The sequence below is a fragment of the Convolutriloba macropyga genome, chromosome 7 (genome assembly GCF_964194025.1).
Source record: "Convolutriloba macropyga chromosome 7, txConMacr16.3, whole genome shotgun sequence".
Lineage (NCBI taxonomy): Eukaryota > Metazoa > Xenacoelomorpha > Acoela > Convolutidae > Convolutriloba > Convolutriloba macropyga.
In genome coordinates, this window is record NC_134474.1 from 5,505,801 (window position 1) to 5,526,761 (window position 20,961).

Below are 20,961 nucleotides of genomic sequence, written 5' to 3' on the forward strand. Positions count from 1 at the left end.
AAGTAGTCGAACAGGATTTCCAGTGAACACCCTTCTACTACTATGCTTAAATTTTTCTTGAGGAGCTTAAACTGAGGTGATTTTCGAATGATTTAGAGACATCTGTACTGCACACCACAATTTCAGAGACTGGATCTTCATTAACGGCTTCATGTATTTTTTTCAGGAAGGATAGCATATTGGTTGTGACCAATCAATTTCGTACAAAAACATGCTGGTGCGTTGTCAGGAGAGAGCAGAAATGACATTAAAGTGCTGTGTATAAGCACTTTTTGAAAACTTTCTCTACATTGATCAATGAAACAGGTCTATAACTCAACTTCTGTCTATACACACATCTTCTGTCACCCTTCCTGTAAATTGGTAAAAACGTAACCAAAATCAGGCAATCTGGGATTTTTCGCAAAAATTTCGCATTCTCAAATAGCTTGTTCAGGATTTTGTTCATACTTTAAAAGGGATTTTGGAAGAAAGCAGGAGGCAGTCCATTTTGTCCTCACAACCTTGATATGTCCAGGGATGAAACCATGGAGTTAATGGCCTTCTTGTAGAGGTCAAAGTTTGTCAACAACATTTGCTCAGTTAAGATTTTATGTACACTGAACTCATGCTTCGGGCACACAACTGAAAAAAAAAGATTGATTAGCATATTCGCTTGCTCTTTGGTGTCTGTTGATTGTTTGCTATCATAGATCGGGAGATTGTGTAAACTTTGAGACTTGATTAAATTTTTCAGTGGTTCCAAAATTACGTCCGGGTTTCTGTAGCCCTGCAGTTTTTCTTGATATTCTATATCTGATTTCATGATATTCTTTTCTTGATTTCTATATGTTTTCTGAGGAATCTGTTACCGGAGTTTGTAGTTATATAAAATTTGGTTTCTGAACTTGTTCACCTGTTAGTCAGCTTTTTTCCGCAGAATTTAATTTGATCGTCAAATTAGACCTTGAGCTCCTGATTGAAGGTGGAAGACTCTGGCGATGTCTGGTTCGTCATGGGATATAGACCTTGATCACATTTTCAGAGTACTTGCAGAGTGGGTCTACCATATTGTTGATGTTAGAAAAGCACGGTGGCGCAAAACACTTATTTACCAGGTATTCTTTCATGCCATCGTAATTGGAACAACAAAAGCTTCTGAAAATTTCTATTACTGGTTTGCATTCTCGGGTTGGGCACTCAAGTGTCAGATGGATTGCCTCTTGATGTGAACAGTCGTATATCTCGGAAAACAATTAACTTTTTTCAGCTAACGCTAATTGTAATATCAAGTGACATCTTCTATATTCTGCGCACATATGAAGTCTAAAACTTCTATTACCTTTTGTCAATTTCATTTGAACTCATTAGTGTCTTCAAGATCCTCTCAAGAAAATTATGGTCAACGTAGATTAATATTGGTAAGTTTGTGGGAATGTTTGTCAGACGCAGGTTGAAGTCAATAATGTTGTAACGGTATGAGCTGAAGGGGTTTGAGTGCAATAGGACGATGATTTCAGAATTATCAAGTTTTATTTTACCGGCAACACTAGAGTCAGGCAGTGAGGAAGTAATTTTTGAGAAACATAAGAGTTTTTAACAGCCATCAAGCTGCCTTCATATTGGTTTATGTCGTTAGCAGTATCTTCATCACATCGTTAGACAGTGTATATGCTGAGGAGAAGTTCCGACGTTTTAATATTATGGTTTTGCCAAATTGCACATAGTTATCTTATTCAGTAACTAGATAGCGGGACGGCATTTGCAAACTTAATTTTTCTTTCTACATTCACAAGACTCTTCGTGCTTACCTGCAGGATGTTTAGGAGGATTCAAGGATTCGTATTAGTGAGATGGGACATCTCCTCCTTTCTTTCGGGGAACATTTCGATGTTCTTGATCATGATATTTCTCCTGGCACTCCATGATTTATCAGCACCTGTCTCGTCTTTCGGATGGTTGTTTTTGCTCAGCATATTCTTTAGACAGAGCTGGAGGTATGAAGACGTTTTTTCTCTGAGTTCATTTCTCTATTGATTACTTGATCATATTAATCATATTTACTTGATCTCGTTACAAGTAATGTTCTACGTTTGCTCCCCTCAGCGTTTATATTTCCAAATCTCTTGAATTTTTTATTTGCATTCTTGCTCCTATCAGGTGCAGTATTTCGTTCAGTTCTTCAATTGTTGGGACAAGATTTTCGGCTTTTTTCCAACACATGTTTGGATATATCTTGATCCCCTGTACTAAAAAGACCTCTTTCTGTTGTAATTGTTTTCTCTTTGCTTTGCTTCAGTTCGCCTTGATGTTTCTTCTCCGAGGTTTTCTCCAGGGATACAATAGCCGCAAACGTTTCTCCAAATCTCTCACAGGTTCATTCAGGGAAATTTTCACTTTCTGATCCACCAGCTCGATTACACGTTCTTCCATTGATAAAAGATTTTCCCTGTTGTCAAAATTTTCTATCTTTTCAAGCCAGTTAGCCGACATCGGAGGAAAATGTCTCGTTCATTCTCTTTCACAGAAGACTTGCGGAGAAGCAGTGCGTTAACTACAAGTGTCTTTATTCCGACTGAACTTGATAGGTGCGTACATTCCTGCGCGATGTGTCTGTGCGTGTGGCGGGATCTTTCACTCGCAGGAATGGTGTTCTTACTGGTTTTGCACTTTTTGCCATGACCTTAGAATTCTTTTCAAACTGAGAATGAAGTTAAAACTTGAAATCGTTTTTATCAGCTCCCAAGAAAATCAATCCTTAGCACTTCACAAAACTAATTTTTTTAATGCGTCAATTTGCGGTCACCGTTTTAGCTTTTCATGTTGCAGTTCAAGTCTTATCAACTTCAGTACTTATTTATTCACTTAACTTCGCGGAATTTAATGGACTTTGATGACTGGGACTACGAGGTTATAATATACGGTTTGCTTTGATCCGATCCAAAGAAGCCAATTTCCTGGACTTCAAAAAATAAACAACCTCGTTTAAAATTGGTTTTGCACTTACTCACTCAGACTTTCTCCTTATGGCTTCGTCGTCGCTGTTTTTGGGAGGACTGTGTTTTATCTTGATGATTGATTTTAGGTTAACACAGTACAAAATTTGATTTCCAGAAAAGAATAGAAGTGCAGCTGTCTATACTGCCTGATGATCTCTGGATCTTTGCTTTTTATACTTGACAGTAGATGTTTAAAGATTTTGAGTATCGGGACGCCTTTCTCCTTCAAATCTAAAAAGATGCCGCGTGCACCGGTTCTGACACAGTAAACAATTCCAACCAACCTTTGCAAGTTCAGTATTTCAGAAACCAGTTGCAATGGAGTTAGAGGTGGTCGGGGGTCGCTTTTGTGTTTGGCTCAGAATTTATTTATGACCTCGTGCGCGAGAATGATTTTTTTCCGAAACGGAAGTTTTTGCGACTCCGTTTTTTACGACTTTCAACTTATCTTTTCCTTTTACCACGACTGCTCTGGATTTCCTTTACATCTGAAAGGCTGTCTACTTGCAGTTCCAAAAAGGAAGCACCCAGGGAGATCCTATTGCCGTGGCAATGTATGATATAGCTATACCTAATATTTTGAGGCACGATTCAAGCAAAAACTTTCCTTATTTGCTCCAAAATTTCCCAATGCTCGGAATGTTTTTTGGAAGCCGAGGAAATTAATCAAAAACGATTGTTGCTACGTTTTTTGACTCACCCATCACAGACGGCGCACACAAATTGTACTCGCTACCGACACAGGAGGGTGAACTCAAAGTAAGTTAGCCAACGCAATACGATACTGACTGACTGCTGCTGTCGAGTTTCTTGGAAATTATGATCTCACGAATGTTCACCTCAAATGCGATAAGATTACGCAAGACAAACGCAACACTCAATCTGAGAGGACAAACTTGCAGAGATGTTCTCCACGCGTTACCTGAAGACAAACGTCGCATTGTCTGTTGGCGTCTGAAAAAGGAGCCTCCAAATGGCTCACATCCTTGACACAAACGATATGGTTTTTATGGCGACGAAATTTGAATTCGGCCACGGTTTGCATGCGTTGGAATCTTGAAGAAAAATACAGCTATCGACTGCCCTTCCGGTGAAAAAATCACACTAACCGATGCCCTCCACAGCATGGGGTGCTATGCCCACAAGCAGAGCAATGAAATTAGGGACACAATTGCGAAAATAATGCATGGCGTCTGCTATGACGTCAATGTTGAGTTTTTAATTCAGCTGCTAGAAGGCGAAAGCTTTCAGTACGAATATACTAGAATTGATAAAATTTTCCTGCATTGCAATTGAAGGGTGCTCTGCAAAACGCACTGTAACGCAACTAGCAGCAAAAAAATCTAAGAGAAAAACGACACATACTCTGACGCAATAACATGAATTCGGACGAAAATTAGTTTCGCCCTCCTACGCAATGCAATTAGTAGGCTGACGTGTTATTATCGTGTTGATAATACTTATTAAAAGTGTTGCTAGACGCCTCCTTTGTATAGGGATGTTTCAATCTTTTGAATCTAGCATAGTCTGTAAGTTCTTAGTGGGCACATATTATTTGCACACCCCAGACGCCCGTGCCATATTTTTACATAATGGTTTACTATGTAATGGCACGTGCTCTGTAAGTGGGGGGCGCAGAACCTACTGGGGGGATCCAAAATTTCTCATAACAGAAACTTGAGAAACTTTACCGCTGTTTCAGATGGAAAAAAAATTGAAAATTGCTTGAATGCCTTCTTTATCATTGTTTTGGGGGAAAAAGTTGATGTCTAATATTTCAGAAAATGTCAGCTATAGGAAGTAGCAAAGAACTATCAGATATTGATCGAGATGTTCAAAGTGCGCGCGAACTCGCTCTTTTGGGTCAATATGAGCAAGCAAGTGTTTTTTATGAAGGCGTGATTAAGTTAATTCAAAAGAATGTCCAATCATGTCCCGAACCCAGAGCTCGCGATAAGTGGCTTACAATGCGGCAGAATCTAACTGTAGAGTTACAAAATGTGAAGAATATAGTACGGATTCTTGAGTCTATGCACATGGACGGGGGCAAAGGTGGAAACCGTAGGTTTGAAGAGTATCATGAAGATAGAGGTGCTGGTAAGTTGATGCGGATTTCATTTTAATGCCAGCAAAACAATCTATTTTTTTAAAAAAATTGATGTACCTATTAGGTGATTACGACGACTACAGAAATGACCCTGACGTTTTCGGTCCACAACAACCCCCTTTTGCTCGAGTTCAGCGACCACCAGCTAACCGTCGCAGCAATATTCCAGCAGAAAAACCAGTCTCAAAACCTGTTGTGCCAAAGAGTAACAATGCCGCTGCAAACAGAGTTGCTCAAGCAAGAATTAATGCAGCTGGAGCTGCAAATCAAAAAGCATCACCGAATCAACCCGCGAAAGGTAACTACTGCAATTTGTAAATTTCTTGGATGTTGATCTTCATGAAATTCGGGGCGCATGCGCACATAGGCGGTGCGAAATTATTTTCTTAAATGGGAGCTGTGGTTGAAGAAAAGAAGCTAGTTTGACTCATCTACTTTCGCCATCAGTTGTTTGTGTTCTGCTGTCTGTCTTTTGTTTAACTGCTCTTGAACGAAGTTCATGGAAATTATTGTAAACGTGGTGGTCTTTTTTATGCAAATCTTTTGCTTGACCATTTTGCGCTTTTCTTCTAGAATACTCTTTGACTTGTCAAATGACTTTTTCACGCTTTCGTTCTTCATTTTTGAGTGATCTCTATTGCTCTCACTCCGAAGTAAAGCTTGTTGCTAATATAAATTGGTTGCAGCAAATGAACGAGAGGTGTCTGATGGCCCACTGGGCAGTGCATTTGGTTAGGTATCGGGAGGTCAATGGTTCGAATCCCGGTGTGGTCGAATAATTTTCTACCCGCCTGTCGTTCAAGAGCAATTCTTCCGACATTAGTCGGTTTATGTTTTACACTTTTCTCAGCTGAAATTTGTGTATAATATCATTTTATCCATGGAATTTATCAATTTTTGTGATATCACTTGAATGGTTGCTTTGCTCTTATGGATTTGCGATATTTTTTCTTGAGCAAATTCTTTGTATAAGAGATGGCATTCATTTTTAATTGCTCTCGAACGAAGTTTGAAGCAATTATTGTAAACGTGTGTTGTTTTTATAGGAAATTTTTACTTGACCATTTTTTGGTCTAGAATATCATTTCGCTCTCCAGTTTCTATTTCACGTTTGATTTCTTGATTTTTGTGTTATCTAAATCGATGGCATTCAGAAAATAAGTCGGTTGCGATAATAAAAGCGAGGAGTATTGAAAGCCGTAATTGCTTACTGGTAAAGGTAACAGATTGGCATACGCAGATCGCGGGTTTGCACTCCTCCATTGTCAGTATTTTGTTCCTCCATGGGTTATCTAGGCTGTAAACCCCTTTTCACAATTAAACTGCCGCGCCTGTCATCGAGAAAATTTGTCCGTCGTTTTATATTTATTAGCTGAGCCCTTTATTCTCTTGGTGACTACTGGGAGACTACTAACAGCCTCCCTTATTTATATCCAATCCACATGTCCGAGCAGTCACACTGCTCAAGATGTTCAAACCATCTCAGGGGTGGAGGGGTTTGGTGTTACTCATGCGCCACTTACCAGCACGTAAAGTGTAGTGGACTCAGCGCTAGGCGAGAACACCATGAGAACTTCGCTGCGTATGCTGCGAAACGAAAGCAACAGTAATCTCCTCAGAGGCAACAACTCTAAGCCATGCAGCCTCCGATAGCCAGACATCGCAAGCTTCTAGGGAAGCCTGTCCTGAACCCTGCAGTTATTGGCTGAACCTCGAAGAAAGCAAAAAAAGAGCTTATGAAGAACATCTACAAACAAGTTGTTCATTGGAAAGCAATCTTTTTTACGCTACCAAGAAACAAGACAGGCATTAAGTTCACCGATACCTTGAATGAAATCCTGTCTGCCACTTTAAATGATTCTAACGCGGAAACGGCAATGTACTGCGCAATGGTGATGCCTCATCTCATTCATAATGCTGGTGATCAGCAACTATGTATGGACCAAAAAGGAATTGAATATGCTATCCATTCATTGATAGCTGCTTTTTAAAGACACAGATTCGGAGGCGATCTTGCTTATTGATACAAAAAAACGCGTTCAATAGTTTCAATCGTGATATTGCCCTAAGAAACATCGAGAAATTATGCCCTACTCTCTATCATTCTATATGTAATTCATATCGTGAACCATCGAATTTGTTTATTAACAAACAAACAATATTCTCTCAGTAAGGTACAACCCAGGGCGACCCCCTTGCGATGTCGATGTATGGAATTGCCATTATCCCTTTAATTGAACTTTTTGACGATTGCTTCAGAGTTCAAAAATAGTATGCGGACGATGGTAACGCTGTCGGCTCTCTTGATAACTTGAAAAAGCTTTTTGACTCATTATTGAAGGTCCTGCTTTCGGTTACCATCTTACCAAATTCCACATCATTACAAAAGAACATCTTGAAAAAGCGCAGCAGATTTTAACTCACGACGAAGTTGAAATAGTTGACGGTTGCAGAGTACTTGGTAGTGTAATAGGTTCTGATAATGCAGAAATTTGTAGAAAGATCACTAAAACAGCAGAAATTGTTAAGAAAGCCAGCCGCTCATGCCAATGTTTCACCTCAAAATGTTTATAAACCGTTCACTTCATCGATTCAGGATAAATTGACTTGTTTTAGCGCGTACAGCACCCAATATTGAAGACCTTTTAAGAGAATGTGAGAAATCAATCAACGATGAGCTATTACCTAATCTATTAAAGAATCTTGCCTACAATCCAAAATAAAGGGATATCTTTTCGTTGACGATAAGGGAGGGTGGCCTGAACATCCTTAAACCCAATGACCGCCTTAAGGAATATGAACGATCAGTTCAGTTGTCAAGTCCCTTATCCCTATCTCTGCCCGAAGCCGAACTAAAGCAACAACAAATCATACATGAAATAAAAAAAGGAGAAAGAGCTTGCTATGAAATCAAAAAAGACGAGAATTAGAGCGAATTGAGATTCGCTCACTTGACTTAGCTAGTGAAAAAGGTGCATCATGCTGATTGAACGCTATGCCATTGAAGCGTTATCACTTCGACCTAACGAATAGCGAGTTTCGTGATGGCATGCCCTTCGCTATGGCTGGGACCCAGTGAAGATGACATCACTATGTGCATGCAATGAAAACTTCACTGTGGCACATGCCCTCCACCGTCCGAAAGGAGGATACACGCACATGAGACATAACGAACTCCGCGATTTCTTTGCGAACTTGTAAAGTGATGTCTGTCATGATGTCGAGATCGAACCTCATCTTGAGCCGCTGCAAGGGGAAACCTTTGCTCTTAAATCAACGACAACTGATGATGATGCAAGATTAGATATCAAGGCCAACGGACTTTGGGAATCGAGGTTCAACAAAACCTATTTTGATGTGAAAATTTTCAACCCGCTGGCAAAAATTTGCCCTGAAAGCCTTAGCGAAGCCTACAAGTACCACGAATCTATTAAAAAGAATAAATATGAACAAAGAACAACTGAGGTTGAAGAAGCAACGTTTTGTCCGCTTGTCTTTGCATGCACTGGTGGAGCTGGCCCATCAGCTTCAACAGCGCTGAAACAACTGAAAGCTCTCTGCGCGAAAAGAGGACAGCTACGCTGATATCATCTTGTATCTAAGGACAAAAATCAGCTTTGCTCTCCTGTGGAGTTCTATCCTCTGCATTCTTGGGTCAAGGACACTTAGGCGGCGCAAAATTGTAAATGCCTCGATGGGAGCTGTGGTTGAAGAAGGGAGGCTGTTAGTTTTACTCATCTACTTTTGTCATTATTTGTTGGTTTTCTAATGCTGTCTGTCTTTTGTTTTACTTCCTCAGCTGATGATTGTATATTTTTATTGATAGATTTAAACAACACGAAATGCTTTATGAAGACGTAGTCCTGGGAGGGCCCCGGACCAGCCAATAATCAGCCAGTGTTGGGGAGGGACATTTCTTAATTTACCATTTTTGAAAAAAAATTTCAAAGAGTTCGAATTGTATTGGGGCGCTGTCTTTCTATGAACCCAAGACGCGTATTGGCGGAGCGTCTTTTTTAATCAATATTTTGTTGGAGCGTGTTTGAAACAGGAAATGCCGTACGTGAATACTAAGCATTTAGTCACGGTTCTGCTCAAAATTGAAGAGCAGAACGAAGAGAAAGTGATTCGTTCTTCATGGCACATTTTTGGAAGAGAGCAAGAAAAGTAGGCGCAAAAAATTATCGTTCAAGGAGAGAATTTTTTGTTCACGTGCGGAATTTTCAAAGCAGGTTTTTGTTTTCGATTATTTTTTATCTGAATGGGTTCAACTAGGCTGCAACATAGGTTCTGGAAGTGTTCTGGCCATATTTGTAAAAAGTAAATATTTTCTGACAACATTTACACTGTTTTAAACTGATTTTGACACATTTCTATCTTTTTATGACCAATAAATTCAATTTGCTTTGCCATTTAGCGATCAAGTGGCATACATGTTAAAATTAACAACATCTTCGTTATTTTGTATCAAAGTTAACAAAAAAATGGAAAAATTGGATGATGGTGGCAAGGTCATGTTGGCAAGGTCCAGTGTTTGAGCGCTTAGATGTTGATGACATGATTGAAGCAAAACTGGGTTTTCAAATGCCAGTTTAATTTTTTGAATTGTAGTACTTTTTGTCTTAATTGTTTTGTCAATGTTCAGGACAACTGAATTTTTGGTGAAATTGTTTTGGATGCGACAAATTTTCACTTACTATGCAGTTGGAAAGAGTTAGGAATCGTGAGGTGCTTCGAAACAATTGGTTTTTAGATTTTCTTTTTTCGGTATATTTTTATTCTCTATGAACCGTTAAAAGGGAAATAATTGCCCGATCACAATTTTAAGTATTTAGACCGGTCATTGAGACAGTCCTCGTGTTAACCAGAAAACAATAATGCAGCTTCCTCAATGTACCGGCACGGCTCGGGCAAGTGAACTTTGATGATATGAAAATAAGACAATTTATTAATTGCTCTTGAACGAAGTACATAGCAATTATTTTAAACGTGTGTGTCTTTTTTATGCAAAATTTTCGCTTGAAAATTTTGACTTTTGGAGTGACTTTTACGCCCTTGACTTTTTGCGTGATCTAAAATTCCCTCTCAATCACAATTTCAAGCAGCTGAACTCAATTGGCGGCAATTTAATACTAAAAGTCAAATGAAAAGTGTGCCGAAACTGGTGCCATTTTTTTACTTTAAATCTTAATAGTGGTATATGTTAACCTCTAATGTGGTTATTTGAAGCCCACTATTGTGCTTCTTAGTCCCATTTAGGCTCCCCCTCCCCCGACTGAAGCAGGCTGCAATTGATTAGAGCTCCCACTAGTCGTTCGAGAGCAATTCTTCCGACGTTTAGTCGGTTAAGTTTATTGCATCATTATCGTTAGTTTTTGGCAAAACAAGATGTGAGCCAATGTAACTTTAAACCAGTCAGCAGCTGCTAAGCAGTTGCGCGAACTACTGAGCGTCAAACACCCAAGAAGGTTGACCACCTGCCGAGAAGCGAAGCACCTGACTGCCGCTTAAAATCTTTCATACCACCATTGTTGAAACTGCAGGAATTTTGAACTCCAGAACGTTGACGATTATTGGTGACCTTCCTGGCAATGAGATTCCCCTTACGCTGAACCGCTTCTTGATCGACAAGCCTTTCAGCTCCCACCCCCGAGGACAGTTTGATAATCAAAACTGAGCTAGCTTCAAATGTTGGAAGAACAGCAGATTTTCTGGAGACTGTTTATGGAATTTCTCCCGGCACTATTAAAGCGGCCAAATGTATCAACAACAACGAACCACCGCTGAGCTTCCGATGATATTACTCCACGTGGAAAATGTCAGTTGAGACGAATATGGTAGGTGTATCCGGGACGCGACGGACTAAACCGAGTAGTGAAAGTTAAAATGGCAGCTTATGGTACGTTCGTTAGCCCCGTCACCCCTCTTGCACGTATTGCGACTGTTTAGCCAGTTTTTGCTTTGACTATGGAACAGTCCCAGGAAACTTGGATTATCACCTCTCCCGAAACGACAGCTGCAATTTTCTCCTCCTTCACCCTGCAGCATGTTCAACAACCATCAAGTCAGAGTGAAAATTTGAACAGTTTGACTCACCTTCAATTTTCTTGCGAAAAACAGTTGCTTTCTTCGAGTAATTCTTGACAAAGAAACCTGATAATTGAATGTTTCTTCATGACTGGAACGATGTAATACCTGGGAAATATTACAAAACGTTTGGTGACCGTTCACTGAAGGAATTACGCAATATAGGGAATACGGTCAAGGTCGAAGGAGCAAAATCAAACGAAACGGGATAAAGCCGTAAAGCCCAGTCATTAAGTTATATTGCATCATGTTATCAATGCTTATTAGAGCTTTCTGTTTAGAATCCGAATTTAGTTTAGTTGTGCAATCTAATGAAACTGCTCCCTAAATTAGAACACTTTTCGACTTTTAGAAAAAGCCTGTCAATTTGTATCTTTTTTGTTTCAATCCTGATAATCCCAAAGGGGGGCAACGGCGGCTATTTTCCGGCAATCTGCTGGTCATGTTTTTTTAATAGCCGCGCCTTCAATTCCAGGCGGCTATTATAATGATCCTAATTTTTTTTTACTTCGTCTAACAGATTTTTTTTTCGTCTTACCCTGACTTCTTGGAATTGACTTTTTCAATGACTTACCTCACTAAAAAAATGACTTCTGAACTCACTTATGGAACTTTAAATTTTGTGAACATTTACTTGTTAAAAGTCAATAGTGTGCATCTAAGTAGTGCCAAACATATATGCCCTAATTCTTGATTAATAGCCGCGAAGCGATAGCGGCTATTATTGGGGACATCGTGGTTTTTTTAATTCGTCGTCTCCATCGATGATTCTTACGACCTGACTTCTTGGAATTGACTTCTTGGAATTGACTTCATTGACTTCTATTCCATTGCAATTAAAATTTGTGCACGTGACGTCATTTCTGCTTTTAGGTCAATTGCGTGACTTACCTCACTCGAAAAAATGACTTCTGAACTCTATGAACTCTTATGAAACTTTAAATTTTATGAACATTTTAATTAAAAATCAATAGTGTGCATCTAAGTAGTTGCAAACTTATATGCCCTAATTCTTTAATATCAGTCTTGAGTTTTTGGTTTCGAATATCAATTTTGAAAAAGCTCCCCTTATAGACCGTATTTGTCATAAAATTGACAGGCCGAATCTAACCTAAAAAGTGTAGTGGTCTATTAAAGAACTGCTGGTCTATCTTATTTCTTTAGTTGTTTCAATTCATGGAAGGCCACAAGCGTCTATCGCGGCTATTTTCCGGCAATCTACCGGCTATGTTTATAAGAGTCTTGAGTTTTTGATTTCGAATATTAATTTCGGGATCTTCTCCGTTTGTGCCCCCCAGTACGTTATGCGCCCCCCAGTTACAGAACACGTGCCATTACGTAGTAAGTCATTATGTATAAAATATTGCACGTGCATCTGAGGGGTGCAAATAATATGCGCCCACTAAGCTGAGGGGACACAAACGGAAAAGATCCTAATTTTGAAAAGCCCTATTAGGGCTTTCTCCTTATAGAGCTTATGCGTCTCATGAAAATGACAGTCCAAAGCTAACCCAAAAATTCTAGTGGTCTATTAAAGGACTGGTGGTTTCTTTAGTCGTTTCAATTCATGGAAGGCCCCAAGCGTCTATCGCGGCTATTTTCCGGCAATCTGCCGGCTATGCTCTAAATTATCTGTTGCTGCATGCAATTTCGGGTCCATAATTGCACTCAAATCCAACAAACTAGATGATCAGATTCTCTGCATTGAGAAAAGAACAATTAACGGGGCAGTTTTATATTGTTTGTGTATGTCCCATTCGATATGGTTCCATTGTGGTATAATTAAATTTGATCTCTGCTTGATAGGGATCAATTATCATAATCCATCAAAATTGGTTGATTTATTAATATTTGGTTAACTGTGTGCTACATATCAATTTCTCTTGATATCTGTCAGATACAATTGTGAAGGATAGATACGTCAATTTTTTGCGTCCAATTTTTTGTAAATTTTTACAGGCAAAGCTGCTCCGCCTGAATCTAAGGCTGCACCTCAAGGAGCTGCGGGTGGTAAGGACAGAGATAAGGTACCTGTGAAAGCAGAGGACAAACCCTTCGAGCCTTCAGGCTATGACAAAGATCTGATCGAGTTGCTACAGAGAGACATACTGATGCGCAATCTCAACATTCACTGGAGTGACATTGCTGGCAATGCTGATGCGAAGAGGTTGTTGGACGAGGCTGTTGTGTTGCCCATGTGGATGCCCAATTTTTTCACTGGCATTAGAAGGCCGTGGAAAGGGGTGCTGATGGTGGGACCTCCCGGTAAGAAGTTGTTGAACTATCCCCCCCCCCCCCCCCCCCCCAGCTTAGTGGGCATAACTTTTAAGCCCCCCAGTAGCACGTGCTGTTTTTTTACATAGAAACGTGCTATGTAACACTATATAAATTGTAATGGGGGGGGGGGGCGGAGGGGACAGAATGGATCCGAAATTGCTAACTGCTTTGTTGGAACTCAGCTCATTTGGTTATCTTGTAAGAATCGGAACTTTTTCCTCTGCCAGTCTTAGAATATGACGATTGATAATTGAGATTATTACATCTCTATTGTGGCACATGTTAAAGCTACTAATTTCCTTTATGGTGGAAGCAAAAGTTAAACAAGAGTACCGAATAATGTTATCTGCATTTGTGCGGATAGAAAAAAGCGCTGTATTTCTTTGTTTATAAAAAGCGCTGCATATAAAAAATAGTTTCTCTTTTAGCTCGACATAGTAATAACTAGTTGCAAGATTCATATTTGATTTTTTTTATTGCTGGTCACGAAGGTTATAAATATTTCTTAATAAAGATGACGCGTTCGCAGATTGAGATGATCTTAATGCTATAGACACAGCACAATTGCTAATTTCGAGGCGTGAACTGTATCAACTAATTTTGTAGGTACTGGGAAGACGTTATTGGCCAAGGCAGTTGCAACAGAATGTGGGACAACGTTCTTCAACGTCTCTTCAGCCACAATGACGTCCAAGTGGAGAGGAGAAAGCGAGAAGCTCGTCAGACTTCTCTTCGAAATGGCAAGGTACAATTAATTCATGGCGATTGAGAGGAATCAGTGTAAAAAGAATAGTTGGAACTGAGTCACACTACGAAGTAATATGTGCTTTATAAAATGTCAAGACTCATGCCACCGTGTGTGAAAAGTAATGTTGAGCATTGGTAAATTTTCGACCTGATCCGACAGAACTATGGAAAATGCTTTTCTAATTCTATCATATGAGTCTTTAATTTGAAGGAAATGGGAGTTTGGCTGCTACTTGGCTTGTCCCTGTCTCTTTTCATAACAAAGTTGTTAATTGGTCTCGAACGAAGTTTGAAGCAATTATTGACAACGTGCGTCTTTTTTAATGCGCAATTTTTGCTTGACCATTTTTTTCTAGAACATTCTTTCAATATCACTCCTCGAATGACTCCAACTCATCCTTGGTCGGAGTTGTTCGGACCCGTAAATCTAGGCTACAGCCCCCTTCGCCTGTCGTTTCAGAGCGATTTGTCTGATGCTAGTCGGTTTATGTTTATAAAACTTTTTCAGGTACTACGCACCCTCAACAATCTTCATCGATGAGATAGATTCCCTTTGTAGCAAGAGGGGCTCTGAGTCAGAACACGAGTCAAGCAGACGAGTCAAGTCAGAACTCTTAACTCAGATGGACGGGGTTGATTCCGGCAACGAGCCAGGCAAAATGGTCAGTTCTCACATCTAAAATTTTTTGGTTCTATCCCCCCTTCCCGTGTTTTTATACCCCCAAATCACAGTTTGTGTTATATAGCACAATACTATTACTAGTACAAAAAATAGCAAGTTAGCCTGGGGCGCGCGCGTAAAAGTTATATGCCCACTAAGCCTTCGGGCGAAACAATATATACAGCTGTAGTATAGCACGAAGATGTGCATGAATACTTTGTTTAAAAAAGAATGTTTTCTGGTGATTTATTACTTGTCGTTTAAAAAACTACTCAATGAGTAGTCAAACTAAAAAAACTGTCAATGAGACATAAATAGTAAAAGATGGTATTTCAGGTTATGGTTTTGGGTGCGACTAACTTCCCCTGGGATATTGACGAGGCTCTGAGGAGGAGACTGGAAAAGAGGATCTATATTCCACTTCCTGACAAGGAGGGCAGAAGACAGCTTCTTGAAATCTGTCTCAAAGACATCAAGGTTAGGCTTAATCAGACAGAAGAGATAAGTTTCACTAGCTTGACCAAAGTTTTATGGAATGGAGGAAAGTGTCCTTCGACAAAACTTACGGGTTGCAGTTGCTTTTTTGTTCCAAAGAATTTTTTTTGGCCCGTTTCTTTCACTATCCTTTTGAGACTGTAGATCTGCGAAGCTATTGCGGCTAACTTCTGGCAATCTGCCTGCTATGTTTCATATTTCTCAGTTGTAGTTGAGGTTTGATTTCAGAATAAAGTTTTCAATGTACCTGTCTGTCTTGGCACCAGTTTAGGAAATATATATTAAGAGAAGACGTAGTTGCTATCATTTACTTATAAAACATCGTGTACAAAAGTACAAAAATAGAAAAAACAAAGGGGAAAAGGCATCTTTTCTGTTAGTGTCCCTCTTCCCCAGTACGTTATACACCCCTAGTTAGAGCACGTGCGTGCCATTACATAGGAAATCATTGTAAAAAACGTGGCACATGCGTCTCGGGGTTGCAAATCACATGCACCCACTAAGCTGGGGGGGGGGCACAAACGGAAAAAAACCGATTGATCTATTGAACCTGTTGATCAAGCTTGCAGCTTTCGACTGCTCTATAAATAAAGAAATTTAAAAGGACCCCTAAAGCTATAGCTGAGGCTTCATTAACTCAGCATGTATAAATAGTCCTTGAAAAAGTAAGAATGGCAAATAGTGACATTTCTAACGTTGATCTCCGAACAATATTTATTTTTGGTAGTTGCGTCTTTTTTTATGACTCGAAGAGGATCATTGGTTTTCTTTAGGTTTGTTTTACCGGAAGTACTATTTGTTCAGGCGGCGTTTTGACCTAATGGTGAAAGTGAGTAAAATTGATGTGCGAACTAACTTTTTCTGAGCGAGAGAAGTTTTTATTCATGCGCTGCGTTGAGTAATTGCCTTTGAAAATAGTTTCTGAGGTATTGGCCATATAGATGACAGTTTTCGTCCATCTGTAACATTTTTTTAAAATCAGTTAAATGCTAATAATGGGTTTCAAGTGCAAACTTGGCACTTTTTTCTGATTTTTTTGTGAAACTTTGACTCACAAACTTTGTGATCTTTAAGCGGAGTCTCTTCATACCAAACTAGTAAATATGGTAACATTTCTGTGATAATTCCTGAATTAAAGGCCTCTTTTTGACGCGAGGTATTTTAAAATTGTAGGCATACTAAACCGATTTTGGAGGTATTTTCCAAGTTTTTTGTTTGTATTAAGAATTTGATCACCGTAAAGAGTGTTCTGTTGCACCGTGGATGTTTTTTGTTGCGTTTTGTCGCTAATTGAGTTGTTTTGGCATTAACTCTTTGAAATTCAGTTTTTTTTTTTCAATTTACTTTAATTTTTCGCAAGTGAGCTGTTTTCATTTTTAACTGATACAGGTAGATGGCTCAGTAATTTTTTAAAAACTCGATTGCCTCATAAAGAAAAATCCGTGTTTTTGTACCTTAATTTTCATTTTGAGTTTTAATTAGCTTCCAATTTAATTGTTTTTTTTTATTTTTCAAATTGCGAATTAGTTTCTTCATTTCCTTTTCACTGTCTGTATTCTGCACATTCTAGCATGTCTCTTTCGAACAATCTCCCTAGAACTATAGTTTTATTTGCCCTGTCTAATTTAGATTCAAAATTATCGAACTAATAATTTTACTCTTTTTTTTCTTCAAATTTTTTTGAAGCTTTTTGTTTGCAATTGATTTTTTTAAATATATAATGGCATTGAGATTTTCCTAGCATCACTTTCCAATATTTTGAACGACACTTTTTCTACAATTTCTCATAGGTCCTGATTTCGGTATTGTATAATTTTTTGCGTTGGAATATTGTTCTGTCTCTTTAGTCTTTTTCATGAATAATATCGGTTTGATTATTTTTTAGCCATTGTCTAGTTCTATCGCGTTCACTGTGATTTAAAGCGACAACTATTGTGCGAAGTTTATTTGGTTTCCAATTTATTACTGTTTTTATTTTGTAAAATAATGCTTCAATTTAGAGAACTTACGGAATCCTATAAATTTTGTAACACTTTTTGGCCATTTTGTGCAGTTTTCAATTTTTTTTTAATTGATTATTTTGGGAGCCTAGCATGGCTTGACATGGCTCGCACAGTTCGATCTTTTCAACTGCGTCTAAAAGGTCGGATTGTTTTATATCTAAGAGTAATGTAATTTTTTAGTTCAGTTTGCTTTTTGGGGTTTTTTCATATTGAATGATTTTTTTTGGTTTTAGTAGGCTTTTTTGTAGGTACCAGCTAATATAAGAGGTAATTCACTCACGAAGACGACTCCTCGAGTTGTTTCCGGATTTTTTCCGACTATGTTTGTTTTTTTACAGGAAGTATTTTGATCACGCGGCTTGTTCTTAAAAGCGAAAGACTGAAAAACTCTCGCGGTGAAGATTTCTACTCAGGGAGAAAAGTTTTTTATCATACGCTGCGTTCGGTGGATGACTTTTTGCCTTTGAAAAGAAAGTGTTTTTGACGAGAGTGGAGCATATAGATAACCGTTTTTGATTGTTTTTTCGTCCAAGTGGCCCATTTTTTTATAATTTGGTGTTTTGTGGAAAGAACTTTTATTTGATGTTGATTGAATATGTAACACTCTGAATTTTTACCACAGTTTTTTTAGAGCCAAACAATGCGTTTCCAAGTGAAAAATTGGCCTGATTTTTGCTATTTTTACTTTCGGTTTTTTAATTGATTTTTGATTTTTTGGGTCTTCCAAAAAAATCAGCGCATTTGGTACCCTGCTTTGACAATTTCATGCACTGAATGCCTCTTTATACTTTAAGGTATCTTTGTTTATATAAAAATTTTTGCATGTTAATCCGATTTTGCCATTTGTTGTCCAATTTTTCTCTTTTTGTTTGTATTTTTGTTTTAATTACTTGAAAAAGTCATTTTGGCATCTTCAGGGATTTTCATTTCGTTTTATTAATGACAGAGTCATCGATTTGGCGTTGTTTTCATAATTCAGTTATATTGTTTCCGTAAGTGCAGTTTGAAAATTTTGAAAATGTTTTGAAAATATTTGAAGGTATTTTGCTATTTTTTTGAAAATTGTTTCATTGTTTCTCACCTTCGAACTGTTTTTTTTAATTCTTTTATCTGTACAGAACGAAGGTTTATTTTTCGTCAATTCCTAAATAACGATTATATTGTCCTAGAGAGAATATTACCTCTGATTGCATGCAACCATCACTTGCAATTTTGAAAATGGAAGTTTCATAATTAGCGCTGCAATTCTGGAAAGATACAAGAAATGCTCTTCAAGCTTCAAAATAAAAATTTTCAGTTATTCTGCTTCATGCGATGTCTGCCGTAGCATTCCTTCCTAGTTTTTGAAACCTTTCTTGTATTTTTTCAGCTTGCACCAGATGTGAGTCTGGACGCCATTGCTGACATGCTGGATGGGTACTCTGGAGCAGACATTAACAACGTGTGCAGAGATGCAGCTATGATGGCAATGAGGAGACGCATCTCTGGCCTCAATGCAGAAGAGATCAAGCGACTAGATCCAGAGGAAGTTGACCTCCCCACAACGCACGAAGACTTCCAGGTATGACGACATATCATCATCATTGCCTAATTGGTTATTAATTGCTCTTGAACGAAGTTCATAGCAATTATTGTAAAAGTGTGTGTCTTTTTATGCAAAATTTTTGCTTGACAATTTTGACTTTTCGAGTGACTTTTACGCCCTTGACTTTTTGCGTTTCGCGTGATCTAAAATTCTGTCTCAATCACAATTTCAAGCAGCTGAACTCAATTGGCGGCAATTTAATACTAAAAGTCAAATGAAAAGTGCGCCGAAACTGGTGCCATTTTTCACTTTAAATCTTGATTAGAGCTCCCTCTAGTCGTTTGAGAGCAATTCTTCCGACGTTTAGTCGGTTATGTTTCTAAAATTTAGGTTAATTCAAGATACTCATGTCAAATGATGGATATTGAAACCTACTTGAAAGTTAAAATATAGAATAATGTCGTTGACCTTTTGAAAAGCAAGTTATATCCTTAAAACTTGACTTGATGTAACGCACAAACCCAATTAACTTAAAACAACTTCTCCATGAAATCTTTTCAAAAACATTCATAAAGGTTTCGATTTTGTGACGCGTTGTTTCGTGTCATTTGAGAATAAGGCTATTGCGATATTTTGAATTTAATTATAGATCACATAATTCGATTGTTTATGTCGATTACCTTAGCTATTTTTAATCCTTAGCTGTGTCCATTTGTTCAATTTTTCATTTTATTTCGGTTTTATCTGAAAATAATTTAAGTCTTTCTACTATTGCTACTATTTCAGATTGCGCTAAAGAAAGTATCTCGCTCTGTGTCAAATGACGACCTGAAGAGATATGAGGACTGGATGAAAGAATACGGATCCACGTGAAACAATCGACAGAATCGTGATTAATTTCATACTATTCATATTGCGATCCTGAAATGACTTGATGGCGAATTCTCTGCTTCCAATGTATACACTTAACCTCAACCTAGTTTTCCAAAAAAACCTGAAATCTCTGAAAGATGGCGCTGAATGCGATATTGAAATATCTTCTTGCTTTAAACAAGGCCACAAATAGCTAATTTTATTTAGAGTGACACAAACAGATTTTATCTTTTTGATATTGTGATTATGCTGCACATGCCTTGAGTAATTTAAAAACTGTAGATTTTTGTTTTCTAATGACAAAGTGAACATTTATTTATCTTTCAAAGATTTTTTTTCAGGCCGAGTTTCAATATTAGTTTAGCTCAGTAAGCTCCTAAATTGATTTCGAATGAAGTTCTCAATTGCTGTATTTGCTGTTTTTAGTTGCTCTGAAGCAAAGTTTGTAGCAATTATTCTAGTCCTGTTGGTCTTTTTAATGCATTTTCTCTTGATCCCACTGTGACTATTTGATTGAATTCACGCTTAAGTTATTAGTAGCCGCCTCAGCTTCTCAGCTGGCTATTATAGCGCTCCTATTTTTACGACTCGATGAGGACTATTGGTTTTCTATCGGTCTTTTTTTTTACCGGAAATACGATTTGTTCAGGCGGCGTTTTTACCTTTTGGTAAAAGTGAGTAAAATTGCCGTGTGAACTATCTTTTTCTGAGCGAGCGAAGTTTTTTGTTCATGCGCTGCGTTCAGTGAATGACTTTTTGGCTTTGAAAATAGTTTTTGCGAGATTGGCGCATATAAATGAGTTTTTAGCCGTTTTTGTCCATTTGGCCCAAAATTTTTTATTAATAGCCCCACAGCGATAGCTGGGGCTATTATTGGCCTTCTCTTAGTTTTTTTTTATTTCGTCGTCATGATTTTTGTTACGATCATATGACGTCACAGCCACTTTTTGTTCATTCGTTCATGCAATTTTAACTGAATTGCATGTGTGACGTCATTTTTCGCTCTTAGTGGAGCGAGTTTTTTGTTCATGCGCGTGATTAAATTTTTGGTCACACTTGACTAACCTCACTCTCAAAAATGACTTCCTCACTTTAAAATTGACTTTTATTTACTTTAATTCAAAGAGATAAGTTCAAATGGGTGTGTGTCACTCTAAATGAAGGTTATTTGAGATCAGCTAATAGAGGCAGCAATTACTTATACAGAT

General features: G+C 38.2%; 1 protein-coding gene across 1 annotated transcript; it reads left to right on the forward strand.

Annotated features, from left to right (window-relative positions):
* The first annotated feature begins 4,738 nt into the window (after positions 1-4,738).
* Positions 4,739-20,042, forward strand: LOC142342564 (katanin p60 ATPase-containing subunit A-like 1). Its single transcript, XM_075393936.1, has 8 exons — positions 4,739-5,075; positions 5,150-5,383; positions 13,132-13,437; positions 14,056-14,194; positions 14,705-14,858; positions 15,194-15,334; positions 18,725-18,916; positions 19,667-20,042. The coding sequence occupies exons 1-8, from the start codon at positions 4,763-4,765 to the stop codon at positions 19,751-19,753; spliced, it is 1,566 nt and encodes a 521-aa protein (XP_075250051.1). The 5' UTR covers positions 4,739-4,762; the 3' UTR covers positions 19,754-20,042.
* The last annotated feature ends 919 nt before the right edge of the window (positions 20,043-20,961 follow it).

Excerpts from the sequence above, each read along its gene's own strand:
- LOC142342564 (XM_075393936.1), top strand. The coding sequence starts at position 4,763 with ATGTCAGCTATAGGAAGTAGCAAAGAACTATCAGATATTGATCGAGAT. Across the intron at positions 13,438-14,055 it reads GCTGATGGTGGGACCTCCCG|GTACTGGGAAGACGTTATTG; the intron begins GTAAGAAGTTGT and ends CTAATTTTGTAG. Across the intron at positions 15,335-18,724 it reads TCTGTCTCAAAGACATCAAG|CTTGCACCAGATGTGAGTCT; the intron begins GTTAGGCTTAAT and ends GTATTTTTTCAG.